The sequence below is a fragment of the Amblyomma maculatum genome, chromosome 9, assembly GCF_055883805.1.
Source record: "Amblyomma maculatum isolate TAMU_Amacu chromosome 9, ASM5588380v1, whole genome shotgun sequence".
NCBI classification, from domain to species: Eukaryota; Metazoa; Arthropoda; class Arachnida; order Ixodida; family Ixodidae; genus Amblyomma; species Amblyomma maculatum.
In genome coordinates, this window is record NC_139352.1 from 38,667,373 (window position 1) to 38,694,062 (window position 26,690).

General features: G+C 44.1%; 1 protein-coding gene across 1 annotated transcript; it reads right to left on the bottom strand.

Annotated features, from left to right (window-relative positions):
• Positions 1 to 489: 489 nt before the first annotated feature.
• Positions 490 to 26,537, bottom strand: LOC146178879 (uncharacterized). Its single transcript, XM_084580061.1, has 6 exons — positions 26,439 to 26,537; positions 18,845 to 18,916; positions 17,088 to 17,156; positions 16,957 to 17,001; positions 15,043 to 15,094; positions 490 to 590 (listed from the first exon to the last, which is right to left on the bottom strand). Exons 1-6 carry the CDS (start codon positions 26,535 to 26,537, stop codon positions 490 to 492), a joined length of 438 nt encoding a protein of 145 aa, XP_084436187.1.
• Between the last annotated feature and the right edge of the window lie 153 nt (positions 26,538 to 26,690).

The following is a 26,690-nucleotide window of genomic DNA, read 5'->3' on the forward strand; positions in this document are numbered from 1 at the left end:
CGTGACGCGGTCAGAGCCGCGGCTCAGTTGACAGGAGCTGCCAACTTGGGTCTCTCGTTTCACATGGGACGGTTATGTCAGACTCAGCCTGCTAGGACCCTAGAATTCACGTTACCCCTATAGTCACTAAGGCACGTTCATACGGCTTGGTTAAAGCGTGCTTTATATGTGGGCTGCAAAGTAAGAGAAAGAAGAAGAACACTCGGTAATCCGCAGCTAATGCTTTCGCTCAATATTTGGTTCAGCAGCGATGAACTCTTGAACATTTTTTACTTCACTTTCATCTAAGAGACTTTTCTTCAAAAGGGCCATCTCCTCCCCCCCCCCCCTCTCCCCCATTCCCCGCCCTTGGAGGCCTGGCATGGCCACCATTGGCTACTGATGCAGCAAAGGTACAAAAAGCAGCAGCTCCAGAACCACGTTAAAGGTTGGCGCAGCCTGCCGCAGCTGTGCTTGATGTTGAAGCTTGCTGCACAGAATGATAAGTGCTCATATTTGCTTCTGAAGCTGCTGCCGGTTGCCAATTTCAGTAGCAGCGTCAGCTGGTGGCTGCAACTCATCAGCAGGGCTGGCAGTTGTGCAGTCGTCAGCTTTAATGAACAAAAGGCAACATGTGTACGTTAAATTCAAGCTAGTACTACTTTTTTGCAAATGACTGCAATATTGGAGTGTTTGCTACCTCACATGTGCGGTTCTGCACTACAGAGTAATAAATAATTGCCGCACTGTGCATGTATTTGTCTGCAGAACATGTTGTTTCATGAAAAGTGTGTTGTAAAGAAATAAGCATGCAAACGCAGCGCGAATGGTGAATAATAACACTTGCACCGCCGGGTTGGCGCAGAGGTTACGGCGCTCGACTACTGTTCCCTAGGACGCGGAACCGAATCCCGGCCTCGGAAGCAGCTTTTTGATGGCGGCAAAAGGAAGGCGCTTGTGTGCTGTGATGTCAGTGCACGCTAAAGAACCCCAGGTGGTTGACATTTTCGGAGTCCTTCACTACGGCGTCTCTCATAGCCTGAGTTGCTTTGGGACGTTAAACCCCACAAACCAAACATGGATGGCAACACTGCAACAAAGTGAAAGATGCAATAAAATCATCGACAAAGCTATCACTTACCTGTCCTCGCTGCTGTCTTTTTTTGTTCTGACATTGTTATTGAGCAGCTTTCCTGTATGTCTGTGAGCGGTGCTGTCTCGAAAAGTGCTATTTTTTTTTCTACTGATGGTGAGGTGTGCAAAGCAGCTACCAATAAAGAGCAAGGTCATAAAGGAGAACCAAAATTTGAAAATCATGGAAAAGTGACTAACTTGACAACCTTTGCATATAACTTTAACAGTAGTTGTTATGCTAGTTAGTACATACTGAAAGGTTTGGCAGTGCAGACATTAGATAATGGAGTTCATTTTTAAACTTCATGCTGTTAGCATTATGAGAGAAAGTGCATAGTAAAGGAAATGTTTTCTTAAAAACCAAGCTCATTAACATGAAAAGCACCTTACCAGCGTAGTCGAAATTCATGTCATTTGGCCCATCGATCATTGGTTTCAATAACCTCACAACTAGCAGGCTTTCGACATGGGGCTACATTTCTCTGGCATCACTGTCGAACTAAATATCTATTCTGGTCACCATGTGACCAGCGATCGCTCCCACGAGATGACTAATCGGAGGCCACGGTGGCAGTTGCTGATCCTCTTAATCAGTAATGAAGTGCCTTTATCATGGAATGTAAAAAACATCGCGCTACGCCGCTAGGTCTTCCTTACTTTGATAAAAACTCGTTTTCAAAACTATTCTCACACAATACAGTACCACGTAAAACTGCTTCTTTCCTAAATCTTCTGCTAGTGGATATATAGAATTAGCAGCATCAGCCAGTAACGACTAGTTGATGCCTACGCACGACACTGCTCGAGAATTGTTTGCACAAACAACGGAGCCTGCGTGTGTAGTCAGATCGAGGTGAAATGTGGACACCAGTGCTCACTTCTTTGCTTTTGAACATAAAACGAATATGTACTATCGCCCGCAAAACACTCGAGCGTTCAAATGCGTGGCTGGGACTGCCATTAGTTCCGCTCAGTCCGAGGCCGATCTGTATGTTGTACACTAGAAAAATATGCGCTTCGCACGTTCCGATCCCGCTGCATGCGTGTAATCGTGAAGAAACAAGATAACGTACGTCACGCAAGCGTGATTCAGAGTCTACTTGCTCTACTATTCACATAACCATGCACTGCAGCACTTAGCATTTACCACCAGTTTACGCTTATTGCGCACACAGTTGTCGCGCACTAATGCAGAGAATACAGAACATGCAAAATAGCAAACACTTCGCCAGTCTTGCAAAGTTTCAACGTGCACTTAACGGTCTTATGGCGCGCCCGCTTTTCTTTAGCTTCCTCTTCCTTCCACCTTTGCTTTAGATTCATCATCATCATCATCAACCTGACTATACCCACTGCAGGGCGAAGGCCTCTCTCATATTTCTCCAATTACGCCACTAGCCTGCAAAATTCTCTGTAAATTGGCCACAGAGCAACGTAGACTTTACTTCGAATACGAGGGCAACGCTCGGGCCGCTACCCTAGCTAAACGATATAAATCAGGCTATGGATGTGCAGTAGGAAGTCGTCACTAACGCTTCTCAACGGACACCCCGGCTGGTCAAACTACCTGGGCCGCCATTCAACGCACCACCGGCAAAGAAGGTAAGGGCCGCCCCTGATAAGCTAGCAGTACATTTCGCCACACTTGAGGATGCACGCAAATTGAGCACAGTAACACAGATTCCCATCACGACAGAGGAGTATCTTCCTGTCCAGACGTATTTTGCGTCTAGTCCAAACACTCAGCGATGTGTCGTCTATGACCTAGACCTACAAGATTCCCCGGAGACTGTGGCCAGAGACCTCATATCAGGAACACATACTGTGTTGGCCGCACGTCGTATGGGGAACAGAAGCACTTTTCTGATCACATTACAGGGGCCAGATACTCTTCCGGACAAAGTTTACTGCAACGGCCACATAGTGCGACCAAAAACGTACAAACCTAGACCGGTGCACTGTTACAGGTGCTACAGAGAAGGCCATATGCAAAACTTTTGTGCATATAGAGTTAACCCCGAATACATAACTGAATCTGGAGAAGGGAAATTCAAATGCGGCCTATGCAAATCTGATGATCGCGATATCACTTCCTCTCAGTGTCCGACAAAACCTCGAAAGCTCGAGTTAGCAAGGGCTGGACGACGGAAACAATGTGCACCATTAGTGGTTAAAAACAGATTTACATTCTGTCCGAAGAGCTGTTTGATGCTCCTCCTGAAGAAGAGCCTGTTGCGGTGGTTGCACAGAACAGTGCATCTTTTGCTTCTACGCTGAAGAATGGACAACGCAGAAAACGGAGCACAGTGGCATTCACTGCTGATGATTTTCCGGACCTTAAAAACTGCAGAAGCCAGCAGGATGCAATAGAAAAACAAACTGCGGTGCTTTCAGCACAAATTGCACCGCTGCGACAAAAGAAAGCACGTATAGCCCAACGCCGAAAGGAGAGTTCAGAAAAACAAAGAAACGCTTGCAGGCAGTACGACAGCAAGGTTAGTGGATGCTCCGAATTGTAAACCAACCGCTAACACACTAATATGGGAGGCGGTATTGGACATACTTACGCAACTGACACACCTCATTCAGAGTCGACTAGAAGCTCGTGGCTTCTAGTCGACTCTCCGGTTTACTGCAAGCTCCAAGAGAGGTCTCCCTGCTCTGCTCGGACCTGGACCTATGTCTTTTGCCACCGAGTGTGCCGACGTTATCGCGGCCACGGCGCGGCTGGTGGCCATCTGACGCGATCAACGATCTATTCCATGGCCCTAAAACCGATCAAATAGAACATTTAGCATTCATTCGTCATTTCATCTTTGAATGTTCTGATTTCAATTTAGGATGAGCGTAAATCCTTGCTTGGCAGACTGGAAATGGGTGGTCTCTCTCTCTCGCGGTACTATTTTGACGTCATCTCAAGCTTGCTGACAAGGGGACCTCAAGCGCTTTATGCTTAAAACAACATAAGCTTAAAAAAAAAGATTCCGCATCAAGATAACCGTCCGAAAAGTAGCATTATATAACAAAGCCATTGCCATAGTTTGTAAGCAAACGTGTAAAACAGCCATTAGATCGCACTGTACGTCGCCGTCATCATCACTATTTATTGTATTAAAGTCGGACGAAGGTACTATGCACGTGGAAGTGAAATTGGGATGTGTGCCATATCCAATCAATCAGCTATGATACAGACGCTGCAGTTTTTCGAACTGCACTACGTCCTTGGGGTGAGCAAGAGGAGTGACAGAGAGAATCTAGCCACCTGGACACTAGGCCTAAGCCGCGAGCTTTCTACCACTCCACAATTTTCGGCTGTGAATGCCAGTACGCTCACTGGGATAGGTGTCCTAAGCAGCTCAGCTTACTTGTGCGGCTTTTATTTCATTGCTGTTCTTTTTAATATAATAGACGCATATGCTATAAGATATTACGTGCCAAACTATTGCGTAGCTACAAAAAGTCCAAAGTTTATGCTATGAGAAAAATTTCATATTTGTCTAGCTCGGTTATGCAGGTTTCTTAGCATGCCATGGTGACATCTCTCGGAGCTCTAACTAAACACATCAGCATTCGGTAACCTAGCTTAATCAATGCACGCCCTTTCTGACGCAGCGTGTTTCAACCTCACGCTCAATGCTGGCAGAGGTCAACTATCAGGTGTGGTTGGCCCGCTGCAAAGCGGCCTACTCAAACAAGACTCCGAGCCTCCATGAAGTGAAGGCCAAAATCAGAAAAGAACTATGGTTCCACCTAGAGAGAGAGAGACGCCACTTAGGGAGAAAGAAGTTTTTTGAAGAATGGGGACACCCCATGGTGATCTTCAAAGAAGAAAACGGAAAACTAGAAGTGAGATAGTAGAAGACTTGCTCGCGTCAAGCTTCGACCCGCCGGGGTGGTGCGGACGTGGTGCATATGCACTGCGACCCTGCCCCGGTGGGAATAGGCCGGATTGCATGAGCCCCTTGGCTGGGAAAAGCCCGCTCCCCGAAACAAAAACCCCCCAAACCTTATGGTGCTGGAGGCCTTGCCTGGGGCAGCCGTAGGATGATGATGGTTGCTGGTAGAGGTCTGTACCCTCACAGGAGGATCGCACCTAGTGCATCCTTCCTTCCAACTGACAAGGCAAGTCAGTGTCGTCAAGACACAAGCGCGTGCTTTCACCCTTTATGTGGCACGTATCGCGACAATCCTGCGCCATGTGACGAACAGACTCCCGTCCCTTATAGGGACTTTTGTTTGGGATGGCAGGACAGCGCTAGTAGCCCGTCACATCCTACACGTTCGGAAGTGCAGGGGAGGCCTTGGCCTACCGTGCATCCCGACAGTGGCTTGAGTACTCGCGTTAAGGCTGGAGGAGAGGATATTGGCTGACGAGTCTTACCCTGATCGCTCGCTCATCCTGTACTGGATGAGCATGGCGCGTCGTGTACTTACACCTGAACATTATCTCGATCCACAAGCGGACAGACCTCTGCTTCTTTACCGCGAGGTTGCCGAGACAAAGTCGACTCTTGATGCAGACCTATCAGATTTTAATGTAGGCGGCCTACCAGCCATACGCATCAGTGAACTAGTTGCCGTTCGCAGGCTTTCAGCTGATGAGCAACGAGAGACCTCTGTCCCCAAATAGCGAGCGTGGGCAGCTTGTCAGTTGTCAAAAGTTTGAGATTTTGACTGGCGTAGGCGCTGGGGCGTCCTTCCAACGAGACAGCGCCATGCCAGATGGGGTATAGTACCCAATGACCAGCGTGCCACCTGTGGTGCTCCTGAGAGCCTCTCGCATGTTTTTTTTTTTTTTTTTTTTTTTTGATGTGGATTTGCGAGAACAATGTGGCGGCTCGCATATAGGGTGTTTAAAGTCAGCACGAACCCCGGCGCCAGCCTTTTGAACACCTTGTGTTCACTGGGGTTCTCATTGTGTTGGGGCGTCGCAGGTGCCCGTCCGGGCTATGTACCCAGCCTTCCAGAGGCTGCGCCTCGTCGTCTGGAAGTATCTGTCTGGACAGTTAGAAACGGGCGGCGAGACGCGGTTTCTGCTGCACCGGCACACGCATTCCATGTTTTACAGGGGAGCAGACTTGAGATGCTTGCCGTCCTGTATTGAAACCCCCCCCCCCCCCCCAGTCGAAAAAAAGTACAGAACTGTGTCAAAAATACGACAAAATATCCTGTAGTTCTGTCGTAACCATCAAATTTTTATCTAGTTCTGTAGTTTTTCTGTAGTATAATTTTGCTGTCTGTAGTTTTGTAGCACTTTTCTGTTGTAACTACAGAAATTTCTGATGTTACTACAGAATGCTCTGTTGTCACAACAGGTTTCCCGTCAAAAACCGCGCAGAAATTCAATCGCAACATCAGAAAATTTTCTGTAGTTTTTTCCAACTGGGCCTCCACGCTTCTATTGTTTTCCTCTCTCTGGGGAATCATGTTTTCCCGTTTATTATGTATATGTACCATAGAATGTTTTGTATAGTGTTTTGGCCTGTGAGTAATTTGCGTTTTTGTATGTATGTATGTACCCAATAAATTCTCTTTAAACTGAAGTGACTGGCATTATGCCCGGCTCCATCGAGTTAGAATGCTACACAATCGTTATTGTTGGAAAGAACCCTTATGATATATATATATATATATATATATATATATATATATATATATATATATATATACCGGGTGTCCCAGCTAACTTGAACCAAGGGTTACAAAATAATGTATTTGAGGTAGGTCAGTGAAACCAATTGCATACAACTGCCAGCCTATTTGTGCACTAGAGGCAATTTTTTGTTTTGCAATTACTTAATTAGCTAATTATGTTAATTTTTCTAATTTATTAAATATCGACTTTAGACCAAAAATGTGAATTGGAAAATTGTAGAGCATCTTCAGAAACCCCCCTTCCATTAATTGCGATAAAGAAAGTCTCACGTGTATCTTTTTTTCCGGGCTCAGAAGAAAGCCCGCGAAATACAAATAATACCACGTGACTAGCGCATTTGTGCGCCGCGATTGTGGTGCTCTCAGTCGTGGTTTGAGCGAACGAAATCAGCTACGGCCGTGACCCGATGGTCCCGTTGCAGCGGCAGGCAGAAATGTTGGCGATGGTTCGAGCGAGCTCGAGCTCGCCCGTCGCCACTGCGATTTTGGCCAGACCTGCGCACCGCAGCAGCCCACATCACGACAGGCGGATGACGATAAAGAACCGGCAAATGAACGTGCAGCGCTAATTTTAGTCGAGTCACATGATGTCATCTCGCCCCTCTGCCCAAGCATGTATGCGCAGATTCAGTGGCTGATACCTTATCGCTCATCCGTTTGTCGTGACGTTCGCTGATGGGAGAAAAGGAGGCCTTGTTAGAATCTCGGTGGTGTCGGCTCGCCGCTCTCGCTGCTAGTGCACCGTCACGTGGGCCGGCTGTCTGACGCGGGCGAAGGAGCCATCGCAGGCATATCGGCCTGCCGCTTTAGCGGGGCCAAGAAGACGCGGCCGCAGCTAATTTCGTTCGCTCAAACCACGAGTGAGAGCACCACAATCGCGGCGCACAAATGCACTAGTCACGTGGTATTATTTGTATTTCGCGGGGTTTCTTCTGAGCCCGGAAAAAAAAGATACACATGAGGCTTCCTTTATCGTAATTAATGAAACGGGGGTTTCTCAAGGTGCTCTACAACTTTCCAATTCACATTTTTGGTCTAAAGTCAAAATTTAAAATATTAGAGAAATTAACATAATTAGCTAATTAAGTAATTTCAAAACAAAAAATTGCCTGTAGTGCGCAAGAAGGCTGGCAGTTGTATGCAATTGGTTTCACTGACCTACCTCAAATATATTATTTTTTACCCCTTGGTTCAAGTTAGCTGGGACACCCGGTATATATATATATATATATATATATATATATATATATATATATATATATATATTCGAGTCGGAGAGAACTACAGAAAATTTTCTGATGTTACGACAGAATTTCAGTGCGGTGTTTGACGGGAAGCCTGTTGTGACAACAAAACATGCTGTAGTAACATCCGGAATTTCTGTAGTTAGAACAGTAAAGTGCTATAGAGCTACAGAAAAGTACTACAGAACTACAAGATATTTTGTCGTATTTTTGACACAGTTCTGTAATTTTTTTCGACTGGGGATATATATATATATATATATATATATATATATATATATATATATACAATCAGTGTATTGTACATGACCTAGTGCTTGTCAGACCAATAAGTATCCCAGAAAAAATATACTTTAGATTTGTTGAATATTATGAAAAATAAAATTCTCTTAAAAGAGGAAAAAACCAATTTTACATTGCAATGTAAGTAGAAACTTATTCCAAATGCACGAATGCTCTTCTATCAGATCTCCAGCGCGGTAGAGAAATTGGCTCGTGCAAGGTGACAGGCAACATAAGCTGAAACCGCTTTTAGGCTTAACAAATATGCGAAGAAACGATCCTAAACTATAACATTTCAACACTAAGAAAAAGTAAAACACTGGAAGCATTGCGAAAAATTGCAGTTTCAATTATTCTTGAAATATTTATTCTTGAAATAGTAGGTCATCGACACCAGGAGCTACTGCCGCGTCGATGTTATGGTGAATTCTAGTCTCAGAGCAGGAGCACTTCCAGAGTGAAGTTGTCTGCTCTTTTCTGAGCAACGTACGTTGATCCGGAACATGGATCGCTTCATCCAAACGCAGATGCGAAGCAATCACCAAGTAAAGGTCGCTTGTACTGTTAATCGGTGGAGCAGGCGCGAAGCTTGCGCGTGGTTTTCTTTACGTGGCTCTTTCTACTTCCGCAAGCCTGGCTTCGTCGCTGGGCCGGTTCAGCCCTCTGCGCATTGCAGCAGGCGATAAGTTCTTGAAGCCGCTATGGATGCCAATTCCCAGTCTCGAATATAGGCTCTGTCTTGGGGACAAAGAGCAGCCTCAGCTCGAAGAGCAACTGCTAACGTATGCATGAAAATTCTTATGCGCATGTATTTAGTAAACTTGTCATCCAATTACTGCTCTGCTTTGCTCTACTATGCCCCGCGACATTTTTATATTCGAAAAACAGTACAAAAACCTTAAGGTGTGCGCCCGCGTTCGACCGCGCGAACACGAAATAATAGCGTATGGACGATATGGCGGTCAACATTTCAAGAAGCAGGGAGAGCAACGCTGATCCGTTACAGGTTTGAAAGCAGATGACAAGCGTGCACCAAGCGCAGCTAGACAAGCGCAAGGAATGATGGGTTTTCCTCTGCCATTTCGCGAGGGTCACCTACTTGCTCCGACAGGAGCACGAGCGTTCTTAAAGCAGATTCGGAAGGCATGCTCTCCGCCGTATTCAGAGGCTCTGAGTTGGCGTGTGCGATTGAAATTAACGGTTAGCTTGCTGCCATTCTTGTTTAACTTCTCGGCAATTAGCTAGTTTGGCTTCTATTTGGGTAATCTAGATTGCCTGACTGGCACGACTGCGGGCTGTGTCGGTGCCAGCATATCTTTGTTTTTTTCATGCCGCCTGTGAATTCTCCCTACATTACACTCGTGGACTGCGTTTACACCCGCTCAATAGCGCGTGAGCATGGCGTATTTACCTAATTTAAATGAAAGAGTGGCGCACATGAGTCTTATGAAGTTCGACGACGTCACTGCACAGTTAGAGAAAGATTTTCAGATGGAACTTGATGAAGACGGACATATTTTGTGCACAGCGTGGGTGTGTTGCAGTTTCACAAAATATGTGATTGGATGAGGCAATAACGCGATACTCTCTTCCCTGATTATGTGACGGTATACTCGGGGACACTTTTTCTTGGCAATGGGCGCAAAGGTAGGGTGGCGGGGCCTTTAAACGTGTCGCTCCGCCGTGTAGTAAGACCGCGCGGCTTTCGGCCTACATAGACGTTGCATATCATTTCTTTCGTTTGCTTCGACAGCCAGCGTCTCTTGAACTTGACCCGAATCTTGTCTGGTGAAAACGCGTCAAGTCGTTTCGGAGTGAACGAACCAGGACCGGAACGCCTCGAACAGGCAGCAGTCGCCATCTTGTCTGCAAAGTTGGGGCGTCTCTAAAACCCGCGACATACATCACAGAAGAAAACCTGGTGGAACCAAGACAAGTGTTTTAGGCATAACAGCTTCATTTCGGAAAATCAATTCTGTTATAAAAACTATACCGTAAATAACTAGCGCTATGATTTCAATTTGTTTTTGCATAAACTACTCACGTAACTAGGGACTATATTCAGCTGCGTAGGAAGATGGTGCGTTTTGGCTCTGTAGCTTTGGCTTCATTGCCAAGAAAAGGTGTCCCCGAGTAGAGTATACTCGGGCTGTCCCGGTTTTGAGACCCAGTCGCGGCAATCATTTGCGGCGCATCTGTATGAGGCGCAGATCACACTAGCGCATGCGCCGTACCTACTTTGCACTGATTAATGACCATAAAGAATGAAGATTACATTGTTTGGCGCAGAGCACTAGTGTTTAAGATGAAATGTTTGTACCAGATGAGCTTGAGGCTTGGCATGGCAGAAGGAGCATATAACTGTAAAAATGTTACAAAACCAGCACAGTCTCCTAAAGGTCGAACAAAGTATAGAACTATAGCAGTGGCTCAGCCATTAGGGCGCTCGGGTACTGAACCTAAATGACGCCGGTTCATATCCCTGCCGCGGCCTCTGACTTTAAATGGAGGCGAAAAGCAAGGCGCCCCACTACTACGCGATATCAGTGCACATTTTTTTACTGAATTAGGTCGGAATTTCTTGAACCCCCGAATACGCATCACTTATAACCTTTTTGATATTAGACCTTAAACTACGAAAACCAACTTATCAAAAACGAAGCTTCTGCAAATGGTATGAAAGAACAAATTGGGAACACACAATGTCGCTCACAAATGTTAATTGGGTTTAGGAATTGGATAGTAGGGCAAACATTGGCCGTCTAACCCGTGCTACAATTAAATTGTTCAATTGCTCAAATGGATACCTATATAGTCATGATATTTGATGCAGCCGTGCACTATCGCGAGGATTTCGTTTTCTATCTGAGCATATCTTTGCTGCGCATCTGTGAGTGACCGCGGATCTCCAAGCGGTCTTCTAAGTCTCCGAACTCGCAGTTCTTTGCTAGCAGCCTTAGGTCTGTCAGCCAGTCGTTAAAAGGTTCCCCTTGCTTTTGGTCTCTCGATCCGAAGCGGAACTCATGAAATGTCAGATTCGTCGATGGTTTGTAGAATTCCTCAAACGTTTTAAGCAAAATGTCGACGTTGTTCTTGTCCTCTACGTTGTCGAATTTGAAAGTGCTATAAGTTTTCCTTCCGTCTTCTCCGATTGTTACAAGTAACGTTGCTACTTGCACTTCGTTAGACTGTTTCCTTAACTGGGTGGCCGTAGAAAATAGCATGAACTCACTTTTCCATGTTTTCCATGCAGTCCATGCGTCGTCCGAGGTATCCAATGGTTTCTGGGCCGGGAGAAGCGTCGACGGGGCGGACATAGTGAATGGACACCGCAGCCACCATGTGCACGGCCCCGCGTCGGATGATGAAAAACTTTTATTCCCGATAAGAAGGCATATATATACAGTGTGCTGACGTATTGGGTCATGCGCAGATTAGGTTAGAGCGAGTGACGTCAGCCTTACTCAGATCTGCTACTGTGCACGGCCCCGCGTCGGGTGATGAACAACTTTTATTCCTGATAAGAAGGCGCATATATACAGTGTGCTGACGTATTGGGTCATGCGCAGATTAGGTTAGAGCGAGTGACGTCAGCCTTACTCAGATCTGCTACAGTGCTGATCAATGTTCTGCGGCCACAAAAATAGATTTCTAGGGAACGTAGTTTTAATAACGCATGTGATCTGTGCGGCCGCCCTGGAAGAGCAGGAGCATATGATAACTGAAGCCACACGTTTTTCGTGCTGGACTTCTCATGCAAATATGTAATCATTGGCAGCTCCGCTTCTTATAGTGGCTTGTGTGATTATTATTAGTAATTGCCACCCCAAGTTCGCTCAAGAACATTGGCAACCACTGAGCTTTAATAGCGTCAACGCTAATTACAGACGTAACAAATGATGAGGGGAGCATCAGTTGCCAGCGCATTTCTTGTGTGGACGCTCGCTTAGCCGCCTGTCGAGGACTGTCGCCTGGAACTTGGAAGGCGCTCTCGTTCTCGCGGATCGTGGACACCGAGGTATGAAGGGGGAGGAGGTGAAGGGTTGTTCCTGGCCCTGCAGGGCTGGGACTGGTGGGTGAACGCCTCTTGCGGCGGGGGCTAGCCTGCCACCGAATATTTATCTGTTGTAAGCCGTCATTGCACCCGCCACCGCTTAGGTGGGGGACGACGGCTGTCGCGGCGCGCGTCTTTCTCTCCGTCTTGTTTTTCTTTCTTCTCTACTTTCTCTGTTCTATCGTTGCTGTTGTCGTGGTGGCTGTAGGAAGAGGGAAATGAAAATGCACGTGCCGGCTACTGGCTCTGTAGCTGAGCCTACTCCGCTGCCTCGTACAGACAGAAGAGATTGCTTTATAGGAAGTAGTAGAGAAAAAAGAAAAGAAGAAGGAGAGAAAGACGCTCGCCGCAACAGCCATCGTCCACTACCTAAGCGGTGGCGGGTGCAATGAGGGGAAAGTTTCACGGGTAACGCGCCCTTCCATCGCCCGTTCGCACAGTTTCCATGCAAGCTGCTGAAGCTGAAATTTCTGTCTAACGTGAGTATGAATATTGCTAGCAGTAGAGCTAAGGCTCTAAAAGACGCCGTCGCTACGCACGTTTGGCACTCGGCTACAAAACTGGTTTACAGTGTTGGAGCCGATCTTCGTTTGAATGAAGGTGAAACGTAAAAAGTGCTAGTGTGCGATTTCAGTGCACATCACAATACCTGGTGGCCTAGTACATTTCAAAGCTCTTTTTGCTTTTAACCTTCATTCCGACGAAGCTCGGCTCCAACACTGTAGCCGAGGGCCGAAATCGCGAAGCGACGGTGTCTTTTAGAGCCTTAGCTGTACTGCTAGCAATATTGAAACTCCCGTTAGACAGAAATTTCACCTTGAGCAGCTTGCATGGAAGCTGTGCGTAACAGGCGAAGGAAGGGCACATTACCTGCAATTTCAGTGCACATCTCAGAATACCTAGTGTCCTAGTACATTTCAAAGGGTGGAGGAAGGATGTCTGTTCCTGTCCCTACGGGGCTGGGACGGTAGGTGAAGGTCGCTTGCGGCAGGGGCTAGAGCCAGCCACCAAATTTTTATTTGTTGTAGGCCGTCATTGCACCCGCCAACGCTTAGGTGGTGGACGACGGCTGTATCGACACGCGTCTTTTTTTCCCTCTTCTTTTTCTTTCTTCTCTACTTTCTCTCCTGCCCGCACGAGGCAGTGGAGGTGGCTCAGCTACAGAGCCAGTAGCAGGCTCGTGCATTTTCTTTTTCTTCTTCCTACAGCCACAACAACATTTCTAAGCACTGCATTATGGTGCTCCTCGGAAGTTTGTCTGGGAGGTCCCTGTGATTAAAATTATGTAAAATATAACCAGCATTGTTATCCGAACTGCCAACGCAGTTATGGGATAGGACATGCGTGTCTCTATATTCAGGAAAATAACTAGAATCATTTCAATATATGCAGATGCAGCGAATCCACTACAGCTCACCCAATTTACCTTGGTCACTGCTTTCGTCAAATGAGATGGCGCTTAAATAAATAAATGAGTCAACTATGGCGGTGACATAAATGAACATAATTTTTCTTTTAGTGGGTCTCTGCACATGGCTACAAGAAAACCGAAAAGCTACCGGATGCAAGCTTCCTCGCGGTTATTGAGCCCGCTTAGAAGCCACAAAGACAGCTCGAATTCGCTAGAAATGGTTCACTGTGAATGGTGTGAAATATTCAGCGGATGGTGAAGTGCAATCATTCATGTCGGCTGAGCAAATTAGTTCCCTTGCAATATACCGCACGAAACCTTATTAACAGCAGTTGAGCATAACTCCATGCTTTGATTTTTGTCAGTAAAATGTTTCCGCCTCTTTCTGGAAATACATGTTGACATTTGCTTGCTTGAAAAGGAGCATTTATTGTCCAGAAATATAAATTTCATTAAGTACCCTCCAATCTTGTTAAACTCGCCCCGTCTTCACTGCAAATGATGGGCTGCTAGAGTTATTAATTGAATGGTGGCATTGCGGGGAGTCTGGTATCCGCACGCCGAAATTAGTGTCGACTCTTGCCTTTTTCTTTTGTAGTCGCCCTGTTGACGTCAGCAGTTAGGTATTTAATGTCTGATCTAGTCTACAAAAGCTTTTGGTTCTTTTGGTTCTTGATATCATATTGCTCAGTACGTTTTAAATTTGAGAACCCCTTATACTTGTCTAAAACCCATGATTGAAAACTGCATAAATTCTTTTAGTCCCAGATATTCGTGGCAACGGCTCTATCTTGCTGTGGCTTTGCTTCTCTTGCATCAATTTTATATATTTACCTGAAAATTAGGTATTCACATTCAGGTTTCCCTTGCAGGATTGAAATTCGCAATGCCACTACGCACAAAATACTTCCTTGACCGTGTTATATCTGAATGGACACAGGAATGAGCCCTTGACAGCCATTCCTCATATCTATAAAGTTTGCTGACGTAACGGGCTATAGCGGCGATGGTCCGTCCTGGTTTTATAAAAGCAGAAGAAAGGTACTACGTTTCCATTGAAAACAATCTTCTGGTCATCAGAAAATGTTTCCTTTTTATACGAGCTCAATGACTTTAATCAACCGGCTGTCTTAAGAAGGCGGCAAAATTTCTGCATTATGTAACGGATACAAGGATTCTGAGGAGACGCAAAACTTGGCTGCAATCTTCTAACCCTGATTTTGCAGCCTACGGAGGAGATGTATCTACCTAGAAGAGTACTGATCGACACCACTTGATCGTACCGAGAGTCACGGCCAGGTCGTCCGTATAGACATCATTATCCAGTAGGCATGACTGAAAGAAAAAGATAATAAGTTCAGCTTTTTGCAAACACAACAGCCCCCGAAGAAGTACTGTAAATAGACGCTTCAATATTTTAACAATATTTTACGCGTAGACTTGTAAGATATGGTACGGACAGATATGTGGTCCTTAATGCTCCACACGCTTGAAGATCAGAAAAGAAATTGGGTGCGCAATTATAATAAATTGTGCTTTTTTATTGCAATGTGAATTCATGCGCCTATCTCTGAATTTAAACCAAGGTTGTATCTTTCACTGCTTTTGCTTACAATTATCCGCGCTTTGAAGGTAATTCCTTCAGAAGAACGTGGACAAAACTGGGTGGGTATAATACGAAAGCCCTAGTTTCGAACAGGACTTCAAAGGGCATGTTGAAAATTCCTAGCTGAAGTGAGCTAAAATTTAATTCTGTAATGGTGTAGATGAGTGGGGAATATGCATAGAAAAACCTTGAGGTGGCATGATATGTAGCACAACGAACAATTGACCGGAGTCTTGCCTATATGCTTCATATTTTAACCTAAGGAATGGAGTGATGATTTTTCAACCCGGTGCTGAATTTCTCAGGGTAAAAATAATGTGTCGATAGATTTTGTTTCGATCAATGAAAATAATAATTAGCCCCCGGCCACGTATTGCCCTCAGAAACAATAGCTCTAAAGGGAACACCGTAATTAAGGGTTTTGGCAGTGAAGAAAATGCTCAGAGCTTCGCTTTTTCTCCTCTGACTATTTTCCCAAGATTTTCGAGTTGCGTCCTGTCACACAAAACCAGCGCAAGTCTTTTCAGCTTGGGAGGAGTACATTTTGTGGCGGGAAAGTTTTGTTAAAACAGCTTCCTTCGATTTTTTTCCGATAAAGTGAAATGAGGGCATACATGGCGGCTTCCAGATCATATCGTGCAATATATCATTCCAAACAGTATTCTTTATTGACTCAGATAATCATGAAGCGTCGCGTTATTTAATATAACAATTGCCGATACGGACACGCAAGGATAGGCAAATCATCGCGCTTTAAAGGCAGTTTCAATCATACGTTCTGGAGTGTGCATACGCGAGAAGACGCATGATCGTCGGCGCTACGGCAAATCTCTCTCTCTCTCTCTCTCTCTCTCCCTGACGGGGTAATCAGAATATCGTCTACCAAAGACATTCGCTCTTTCCTTTAGATCCCATATCATAGTGCATGACAGCTTTTCAAACGAGATTTCTGTGATCTATACCTCCTCATTTGATGTCATTAGAGACCCCTTTGTCCATTAAAATCTATACAGGTATGCGAAATTGCCCCGTTTATTTCATAGTATAGAACATGGAGATAGAAATCCGCCCCTCTTACAAAATGTGGCGCCTGGTGCTGAGTATATTAAAATTCGGCTGCTGCTGCTGGTTGAAAACGTACTTAGGAGGCGCCGCCGCCTGCGACGGGGCGATGTGTCTAGTCGAGAGCTGCAGCCATCTGGCGCATACGTGTGTCAGAATTTGAAGTGACATGCGAAGCGAGGCGAATCCGTACCTTCGCATGGCTTGGGAATTCGGTTTAACTAGAAGAAGAGGAGCGCATCCGCAGGATGACCGTGCAAAAAATGACAATAAAGGATATAGCGTGAAAGTTTTACGATAGTTCGATGCCAAAAAATGCGAAGCATTTGTGGTCCACAAATAATGCTTTCTAAAGAACGACCGTAATTGTGCTCATTTTCTTTTCAGCAGATTTAAGAAGAGAACCTAAGGATACCTGAAGGATCAGAAACATTTACTAGTGCATCATCAAAGCTCCTTTAGATAACCAGTGCGATGCTTCAAATATTGACTGGAAATGAAAGTGCTTGATAGCGGTTGGCACACTTACAGTACCGTACATCATTAGCCCCGTAACAAGGCTCATATTGAATTCCTGCAAAAAATAAAAAAACAATATTGACTACTTATTCCATCAACACTGGACTCACAGCTGCGTCCTGAAGTTACCGAATAACTCACCGGGTTCAGCTTAAAAACCATCAAGACCAAGTCTACAACACACCATGGCATCTTTTCCCTGAAAGCTTCCTGCAAAGAAAAAAGCTTCCCGATTTAGGCTCACCTTAATCCAACTTTTACGTGGAGGTCGTGCTATATGAAACAGGTATATCGAATTCATTTCGATGAGGTCTGTCTAACGTACTCCAGGCCTATACAGTACCAAAAAGATTAAAGATTTACTTTTTTTATCTTTAGTTTGGGTAGCCTCGCAACTTCATAGAGGTTAGACCTTGGACACTGCCCCATGGTGCTGAGGAGAAGTCAGCCAATTCAGACCAAAGAATAGGAAAATACTTACCATCGCAAGAGAGAGCGAGTTAGAGAATAGCTTATAGAGTAAAGTTTTGATGAATCGTATGCTACTTATAAAAAGGTATATTATACGTGCAGAAAATAAAACGCCGCAGAGCATAAATATTACAGCCCGGCCGAAAAAAAATGCAGAGCCGTGTTAAAAATGGGAAACAATGTACTGTAGTTCTGTCGTAAACGTCTGAGTTTCTGTAGTTCTTTAGTACTTTTCTGTAGTTCTGTCGTTTTTCTCTAGCATATTTTTGTTGTCTCTAGTTCTGTAGCACTTTTTTGTTGTAACTACAGAAATTTGTGATGCTGCTACAGAATTTTCTCTTGTCACAATAGGTTTCCCGTCAAAAACCGCTCACAAATTCTGTAGTAACAACAAATAAATTTCAGTAGTTATTTCCGACTGGGATATTTTTGACAGATAACTCACCAGAAAGTGGTACAATAAAATAACAAAAATTAACATTGTGTAACACCGCTATATCAACTGCAGTAGAGTAGGCCTTGTATTAGTGCTGGCTTCAGCAGAGCAGCTGCTGCTATATTAAAATTGCACGGTTGGATAGTTGATATAGGCTAGCAAAGACCATTTCTGCACACCATGTGCTCCCCTACAGGCCGCCTCGTTACTTTTGGCAAAGACGGTACCTTCATGCAGTATTGTAGGAGGGTCCCAGTCGGAAAAAACTACAGAAATTTTTCTGATGTTACGACAGAATTTCTGTGCGGTTTTTGACGGAAAACCTGTTGTGACAACAGAACATTCTGTAGTAACATCAGAAATTTGTGTTGTTACAATAGAAAAGTGCTACAGAACTACAGACAACAGAAATATACTACAGAAAAACTACAGAACTACAGGATATTTTCTCGTATTTTTGACAAAGTTCTGTAGTTTTTTTTCGACTGGGACGTGTAAGACAAAGACACAAAGAGTGCGATATTGATCTAAGTGTCGCGCGCGCAGCACTGGACTAGCTACGCAATATGCACGTCTTTCGAGCGTGATTGGCACTCCTTAATGCGGCTACTATATTAGGAATGACTTCGTGGTAAAGTTCTTCTATTTTATGAAGCTTCCAATATGAATCTCAGTGGAGGATCAAATCCTTTTTCTCTGCCCACAGTAACGAATGGGCATCACATTATATATCGTCATTATAAGGCGTAGCGTTACAACACAAGGAAGTGTCCCGGCCTTAAATTGATGTCGGTAATGTTTACCGCCGGCCATTGGTGCGCTGATGGTCCGTAATTCGCCACGTGTGATCCGCTGACAGAGACTGCCATCGAAGCGTGAGGTCGCTTTCTAAGTGACGTGTTACAGCGTGAAGTCGAGCCTAGCTGATGCCTTCTGAAGGTGGCAAGGAAGAATTCATTGCATATAGCGCAATGATGCAATTATGCCATACCTTGTCCGTTGTTTTGATGTCGGCGAATTTCGCATGGCACATTCGAAATCCATTGCAGATCTTGACAGCTGCCTGGAAAAAATAGTCCACCATTCGCGATAAGCACAACTGTTATGAGGTTCAGGCACTCATTTGAGCTTATGCAGCTGCATTCGCATCAATTCTACAATTCAGTTTTACTGAATATCTTTTTAAGTCACATGTGACGTTATTTTTATTGCGCAGATCACTAATCCACGTTCTCTAAAATATTCTTCGCGTACTTTCTATATACATGAAGGTGAACTTTCATTTTTTATGAAAAATAGTGCAGAAAGCATCATTGCGTAAAGAACGTGCTATTAAACGGTTATCTCGACTGAAATTATTCCTGAAGTTCAAATGATGCTGGGACTTGTTATCAGACGAAGTATTGCTGTACTTAATCAAGAACCCCATCACTCTTTCAGGAGTGCCTCACTGGGCGCGTCGCATGCGACGTTTGTATTTAGCCTGGGGCCCCAAATTTAATCCGCCCCATCGTCCAATTTGACACAGTCCGGCCCCAATATTTGACCTCGGCTGAGATGGACCAAAATTGGTATCCAGCCTTATGTGGCTATGGCGACCATTATCCTGGCTCCCAAAGTTAGCCCGAGACAACAAGTTTTGACATTGCAGATACAATTATACCAGTCATTGACAACCTGACAGGCACTATACAATGATCATAAAAAATGACAAGAACAACAGCCTGAGGGGCGAGTTGGTGCTGCACAGTACCCATAAGTGCGACGCAACGTCCATAGCCAAACACGTGGATAGAAACACAACAAAGGCGCCCACTACCAAGAGTAATATGAAACGGAACACCACTTCCTCTTCAACACTCAGTCACGACTTCCTCTTCTACACACCAGTGCATCACACTCGCACACCTCTTCTTTCCCAAGCAGATGTCTCGCCAACAATAAATGTTAGCAGCACAAATATTCCAATCCAACGCTCATATCGTCCAAGCATGACAGCCAGCACTTTCACCACATAGACAAACTAGAAAAACTATCACACAACTGCAGCTGCCGCTTATAAAGTCCGCAATCACTCCAGAATAACGGCCTGGGGGGCGAGTTGGTGCATGATGGAATTGAACGGCGGCGCAACACGGAAACGGACACAGACAAGAAGGGGACACCACATGCGCACACTACCAACTATTTATTAAACGGAAAGGTGGCATATTTATACGTCCATCTCAAGCATCACACTCATCGCCACAGTCCGCTCCAAACCCAACACGTGAACGCCGAGCAGCACCAACAGGAAATCAGACAAGATATTTCTAACCTCTGTAGATAAACTATCAAAAACGGAAAAAAAAAACATTTTTTTCCTTTTTTTAAAAACGGACGGCAGGCCATATCTCATAGCAAATGCACTGTGGACCGAAAACAGCAGAGTAAGACATGAGAAGCGACCAGCCCGAACCCTAACACATAAAAAATACAAAACGGTAAAACAATCGTAGCAAAAGCAGAGTCAAAACAGTTAAGCAAAAGCAGTCAGAACCCTAAGCCAACAACAAAAGACGATCGTAGCAAAAGCAGTCAAAACAAATGAAGCAAAAGCAGTAAAAAAAAAAAAAAAAACATTAACAACAACAACAACAGTAAAAAACAACAAAAGACGATCATAGCAAAGGCCGAGTCAAACAAAGGAAGCAAAAGCAGTCAAAAACCTAAACCAACACCAACATTTGTAGCTCAAGGAGAGTCAAAGAAATGAAGCAAAAGCAGTCAAACACAATCGTATACCAAAGGCATAGTCAAAAAAGGGGGAGCAAAAACAGTCAGGAACCTAAAAGCAACTAAAAACGATCGTAGCAAAAGCAGAGTCAAAACAAAAGAAACAACAGCGGTCAAACCTAAAACAACAGAACAAAAAGCACTGGTAGCAAAAGCAGAATCAAACGAGCGACTAAATTAACAACCCGCCTAACTAAACATCACAAGGCCGTTAAAAATTCCGGGCTTAAAGTCGCACAGTGCATGCCGTCACAAAAAATTATCAAGGAATGAAACTTCATTTCTACTGAGGGACACAGACGAGTCGCTAACACAAATGCTACCCTTCTTTTTGATCATGAAGGCTTCAAGAATTTCCCGTGCCACCTGATTGCGAGTCCTGCCCAGAATTCGTATACCGCTAAGCATTGGCTCACAGTTGCAATCTTTGCAAGTGCGCATGTGGTGTCCCCTTCTTGTCTGTGTCCGTTTCCGTGTTGCGCCGCCGTTCAATTCCATCAATTCCTCCACAATCACTCGTATAACATTTAAAAACGGGTCCATTTCTTGAGATTTTAACGGCAAAACACATCAAGGCAGAAAGGCAGATACTTGGGCTTGGTGGTACATGATCGAAGGGAACAAAAGGTAGCGCACCAAGACAAGGGCAGAGAAAAAAGACGCACACAGCGCATCAAGGCAACCCTTCATTCAAACACTGGCAACCTTAGCCAACCTTGCTTTCTTCTTCATAAGCACCTGGGTCACCTTCTCTTCATACAGGCCAATCTTCTGAAACATAGTCAGTACAATATCAAGTCCATACAAAAAGCACCTCTAATGAACACAGATTCCTCGCAACTACTCATGAGTATTCACCAAGAAAGCAAACTTCTTTTCTGCGTAACCAATAAGAGGCTTGGTAACACATCTGCTATCTATAGTTCTGTATTTAAAATGCCTCTAAATATTCGCGGGCAATCTCTGTCCCGACGCCTACCTAAAATCCTGAGCCTACTCAGCAATGGCTCACACTTGAACTTTTGATAATGAAGGGGTAAAATTACCCCTTCCCATATTATAGAATTTCTTATGCTGCCTTGTTCTGTCAATATACACCTCCCAGTCTGGTCTGTATATACTTTTCCACACGTCAGTGGAATCTCATAAAGCACTCCCAGCACAGAGCCTGCAAAACGCTTGACATGCCTCTTATCACATTGTGATTTCTTAAGTTTCCATATTCTAGCACACAAGCCACACAGTTTCTTTGCACAGAAAACAGTTGTCATCCTGAGGACGTATCGGAAGGCCCTGGTACCGAAGGAATGTACTTCAGAAGTGGTTACTTTTTGAGGGGAATAACTTTTGTCTGCTTTAAACAGACAAGGAAGGGAGCTTTGCATCCTTTCCGGCTGGCCTATACGAAGGGAATGCGACACAGCCAATTAAGAAGAATTTTGTGATTGTGAAGAAGAAAGCTGGCTGAACAAATGCTATGGGATTATGTATTGATCTACAGCTTACCATGTTTATCCAAGGCGATCAGTGAAGGGTTGCATTGATGTGTTGTTTGCTATTAGGACTCATACACCGGGCTCGCCTTTTCGATGTGCTGTGAGCGAACGTGATTCATGGCAACTACAGATGATCCGGTTTTTTTTTTTTTTTTTTTTACAGATTTGAAAGGTTTGGAGTTTGATGGCACCTTTGCGACCAGGAATTCTTTTGAAGTGATCCATATTTTAAAAGATCAAGCCAATATTCGATACCTTTTCTTTCTGTAGATGCAGAGGATTTGTTCTATTCAGTGCGGCATTAGAATTGTTTGAATCGCTGCGGGAAAGTATTGAATGTAATGGTACTGCAGCTTTTCAGAACTCTGCTGGCGTTAATATTGACAATTTTCCTTCCCTTCCTGATTTTTACGTTAAGTCCACAGTCGTGTCGTTTGGAATAAATATGTGCAGGGAATGGGCATTTGTATTGTGTCATATGCTGCCGCAGTCATATGAAACACATTATTATCTTCAGTTCGCAAATAGATTTCTGTATCCCTTAACGGTACAGGTATTAAAATCTTTAGGTATATTGATGACTTAGTAGTGATCATTGATAAGGGCTTTGCATTGACGCAAGGGCTAGAAAGTGCCTTTCTGTATTTAGAATACAAGGAAAAGGACTTTCTTTTACTCATGAGCTGCCTGTGATAACAGGCTCCAGTTCCTAGATTTAAATATAAAAATTTGTGATGACAAAGCACGTTGTAATTATTTACCCGGGCTAAAAAAGAGCTACTTCCGCGTGGGTTAGCCAATTCAAAAACTGTTAAATGAGCGATTGCTTCTCTTTGTCTGAAATCAGCTATGGTAAATACCTGTGTCCAAATGGCTGAAGGCTAGTTTATTAATCAGACGCAAAACTTCAGGTGGCTAGACTGTCGGGTCTGGTTATTTGTGGGGTCGCAGAGACTCTTCAAAAAATGAAAGCCAACAGAAGGGTTGCAACAAAGCTGGGAAATAAGTGCCCACAAGTAGTTCCTTACATTCATAGACTGGCGCATCGCCTGAAGAAGATGGCAGGGAAGTATAATGTTCCGGGTCTGTTTTCTGCGTCAAAGAAAGTGAGTAGTTTGTGTGAAATAAACAGGAAAAGTAAGAAAGCACATTGTGATAAGATGCATGGCAAGCGTTTTGTAGGTGTGTGGTGGGAGTGGTTTATGAGATTGCACAGACGTGGGGAAATGTATACCTATATAGTCCAGACTGGGAGGCGTATGAATGATAGAACAAGGGGCATGAGAAATCTCTAGATAATGGGAAGGAGTCATATTTACCACTTCATTGTCAAAAGTTCAAGTGTGAGTCATTGCTGGGTAGGCTCAGGAGTTTGTGTACGAGTCGGGACAAGATTGCCGGTGAAAACGTAGAGGCGTTTTGAATACAAAAGAAAGATAGCACATATGTTAGTAAGTCTTATTGTGTTTACGCAGAAATGAATTTTCTATTCTTGAGGGATGACCCTGAGTTTTTTCGAGGGATTTGTGTTCATTAGATGTCCATTTTGGATGAGCTTGATATCTTACTCAGGACCTTTCGGTAGGTTGGCCTGTGTGAAAAGAAGGTGACCTAGGTATTTATGAAGAAGAAAGCCATCATGGTATGTAATGAACTGCGTCTGGTAAGATTGGCCAAGGTTTTTAAAGTTTGAATGAAGGGTTTCCTTGATGTGTTTCGCATTAAAATCTCAAGAACTGGACTCATATTTTAAATGCTCTACGAGTGAACATGGACTTTATAAGTGGCAGCAGCAGTTGTGTAATGGTTTTACAGTTTTCGTCTATGTGCTGAAAGTACTGGCTGTCATGCTTGGACGATATGAGTGTTGAACTAGAATACTTGTGCTGCTAACATTTATTACCGGGTAGACATTTGCTTCGGAACGAAGAGGTGTGCGAGTGTGATATACTTTGGTGTAGAAGAGGAAGTCGTGGCTGAGTGTTAAAGATGAAGTGGTGTTCAGTTTCATATTACAGGTGGTAGTGTGCGTCTGTGTTGTGTTTCTACCCACGCGTTTGTGTACGTTACGTCGCAGGTCTGGGTATAATGACAAGGATCATCGTAAATTCATACTAAACGTTAGTCAGTTAATGTAAACAAGAGCATGGCATGGGTAAAATGGAAATAATTCTGATACTAAGAATCGAATGTTACATCTCAACAGGAGCCAATAAAAAAAACATGATAAGCGCTTACTTACAACTGAGCATTTATAGGAGAAAGATATCAAATAAAAAAATCGTTTGTGCTTGTGCTCGCCAAAGAGCGTTAAAAAATGGGGTGCAGAACCACGTTATACAGAATTCCGTGATTTTATTTTTACATTTACTTATCCGTGTGCAACAGCGCCTCTATGTCATTACAGTGGGGTATTTCTGTCAACGTACAAATATTACTTCTCTCTAAGAAAAAAGGAGGCTAACTAACACAGGTCTTTCCCACTTTGCCATGCGGAAAACTTGCGCAGCCTCGCGGCCTATTTATTCTTGCGATCATAGCCAAAAGCTGTGTCTGTGAGTTTCTACATACTACTCTCTATACTACAGGAGTACATTCTACCAAAAAAAGTTTTTGTGCCTGTCTCACGCCGGCGTATGCGCACATTCGAGTTCCTGCCGGATTGGAAATCCTAAAGTCTGTAAAAATATGCCGCCCAAGCATCTTGCTCCAGTTCCTTGCGTCTATTCCAGAACTCAAGAACGTATAAGCTCAAGGAAGATGAAAACGAGGTTTCTCTTCCAGGTTGTGAATGCCGCGTATGCCCGAGGCGCCCTATAGAGGAATTAAAAAAACCAGGCCATTTGGCTGAATATCTTTTAAAAGGACTGTACACATTGTTTGAAAGACGTATTAGCTGAAAAGAAATTGAGACTTGAAAGGAAACACGGGACAAGCGCTAAGTTGTAACCGATGCAAAACAACGCTCGTGTGAAATCAAACGCGCATTTCCAGCTACCCACTCAGTGGATGATAAAGGTAGACGGAAGGCATGGTAATAATAACATCCGTTGGGTAAAACAAAATGAGCTCGGATGGTGAGAAGCAACAAATCGCACGCTCTGCGAAATGTTCGCATTTTATTTGAGGTCAACTCCTCAAGTAATTGATCGCAAATTAATAAGTGCAGCGTTAAAAGATTTGAAGACAGCAGGGTAAGCTTTGCAGTAAACACGAGTCAGTGCTAAATATAGTTGAAATGTGACTGGAATGGGAGTGAACAGAGTACCTAATGCAAAGCCAAGAAATCTGATGGGTCATTAAAGTAACGGAAGGAAATTGCATAGGCCAAGACTAGTGTAGTCTTGCATACATTCACAATTTTTCGGGGATAACAACACTGCTACCACGCCAGAGCATTTATTGCGTTGGTATTAGGGTGCTGCCAATGATAGCATCTTAATTCAGCGCCCCTAAAAATACAAATTGGTGTTTATAGAAGCGGCGAAGGAGTGAAAGAAAAAAAGAAAACTGCTCAAACCATGTGTGCTATCATCTGTTCGCCGTTGTACGGCTTGTGTTGCCTTTGTTCGTAACACTGTTTTGCCTCTGTAACTAGTGAACCAAAGAGCCGAAAGTCCCACTCTACGTTGGAAAGTTTCTAAAGCATCAGCTGTTGAGTTAGAATATTTGGAACATAAAGTGGTCTCGAACAGTCTAGCAGAAGAGAATACTGAGCTACAAACCCATTATCAGGCTCCTGCAAAGACCAAGCCTGAAACGTGAGCTTGATTTATACGAAGCACCAAACCTGGCGTTGTATATCACCTTAGCGAAAGTAGAAGTATAAGTAAATTCAACAAGACAACATCATAGATAGGTAAAGCAGAATTCATCACAGTGTGCTCATGTCAGTACTATGATGCTTTGAGTGACATTTAAAAAATGAGAAATATGGAATGAATACAGGTAACAATAGCACGATTCATAATTGTGAGTGGTCTTCGCTCGCGTAAGATCGATTAACTCTGCACAGAAACAAGAGACGCGTCCTCACTACCATCCAATTGCAATTTGGTCACGGTAAAATAACTTTTGTGCCCTATAGTGACAGCTCTCAATTCAGGGGTGGGGAAAATGTGTAAATGTATTTTTTTCGAACATATATGCGCCTTTGTTGCTGAACGATCAACATAGCCTGGAAGAGCCATGAAATCATTCTTAACAAAGAGAATTGAACGAACTCGTGCAAAATGTGCATTCAACTTTTCATCCGTTTCACGAGCGAGTGCCTAAGACCGATCATCGGCACGCGGTGACCTCTCACTCACCCACCTTCTGGATGCCCATAGCCCTGGGGATGTATTTGGAGTCAGCAAGCATTTTGCCGCAGTTGTTCAGGATATTGGCACCGAGCCGGGCTGCTTTAGCCATCTGGACCACTTCTTCGTGCGAAGGAACAGACATGAAAGAAAAAAAGAAGAGCTGCAATAAATATGCTGTATCAAAAGACTAATCTTGTCAATTAAATAAGCCTAAGCATAGTCAGTAGTTGTTTAATTTGTGCTCTCTATAGTTGCTTTTGTT

Bases quoted from the DNA above. Each gene is read 5' to 3' on its own strand.
- LOC146178879 (XM_084580061.1), bottom strand. From the start codon at position 26,537: ATGGCTAAAGCAGCCCGGCTCGGTGCCAATATCCTGAACAACTGCGGC. The intron at 18,917-26,438 runs GTGGGTGAGTGA...TATTTTTTCCAG, and splicing joins GGGCTATGGGCATCCAGAAG to GCAGCTGTCAAGATCTGCAA. The intron at 591-15,042 runs GTACGATCAAGT...TGTTCATTAAAG, and splicing joins CGACCTGGCCGTGACTCTCG to CTGACGACTGCACAACTGCC.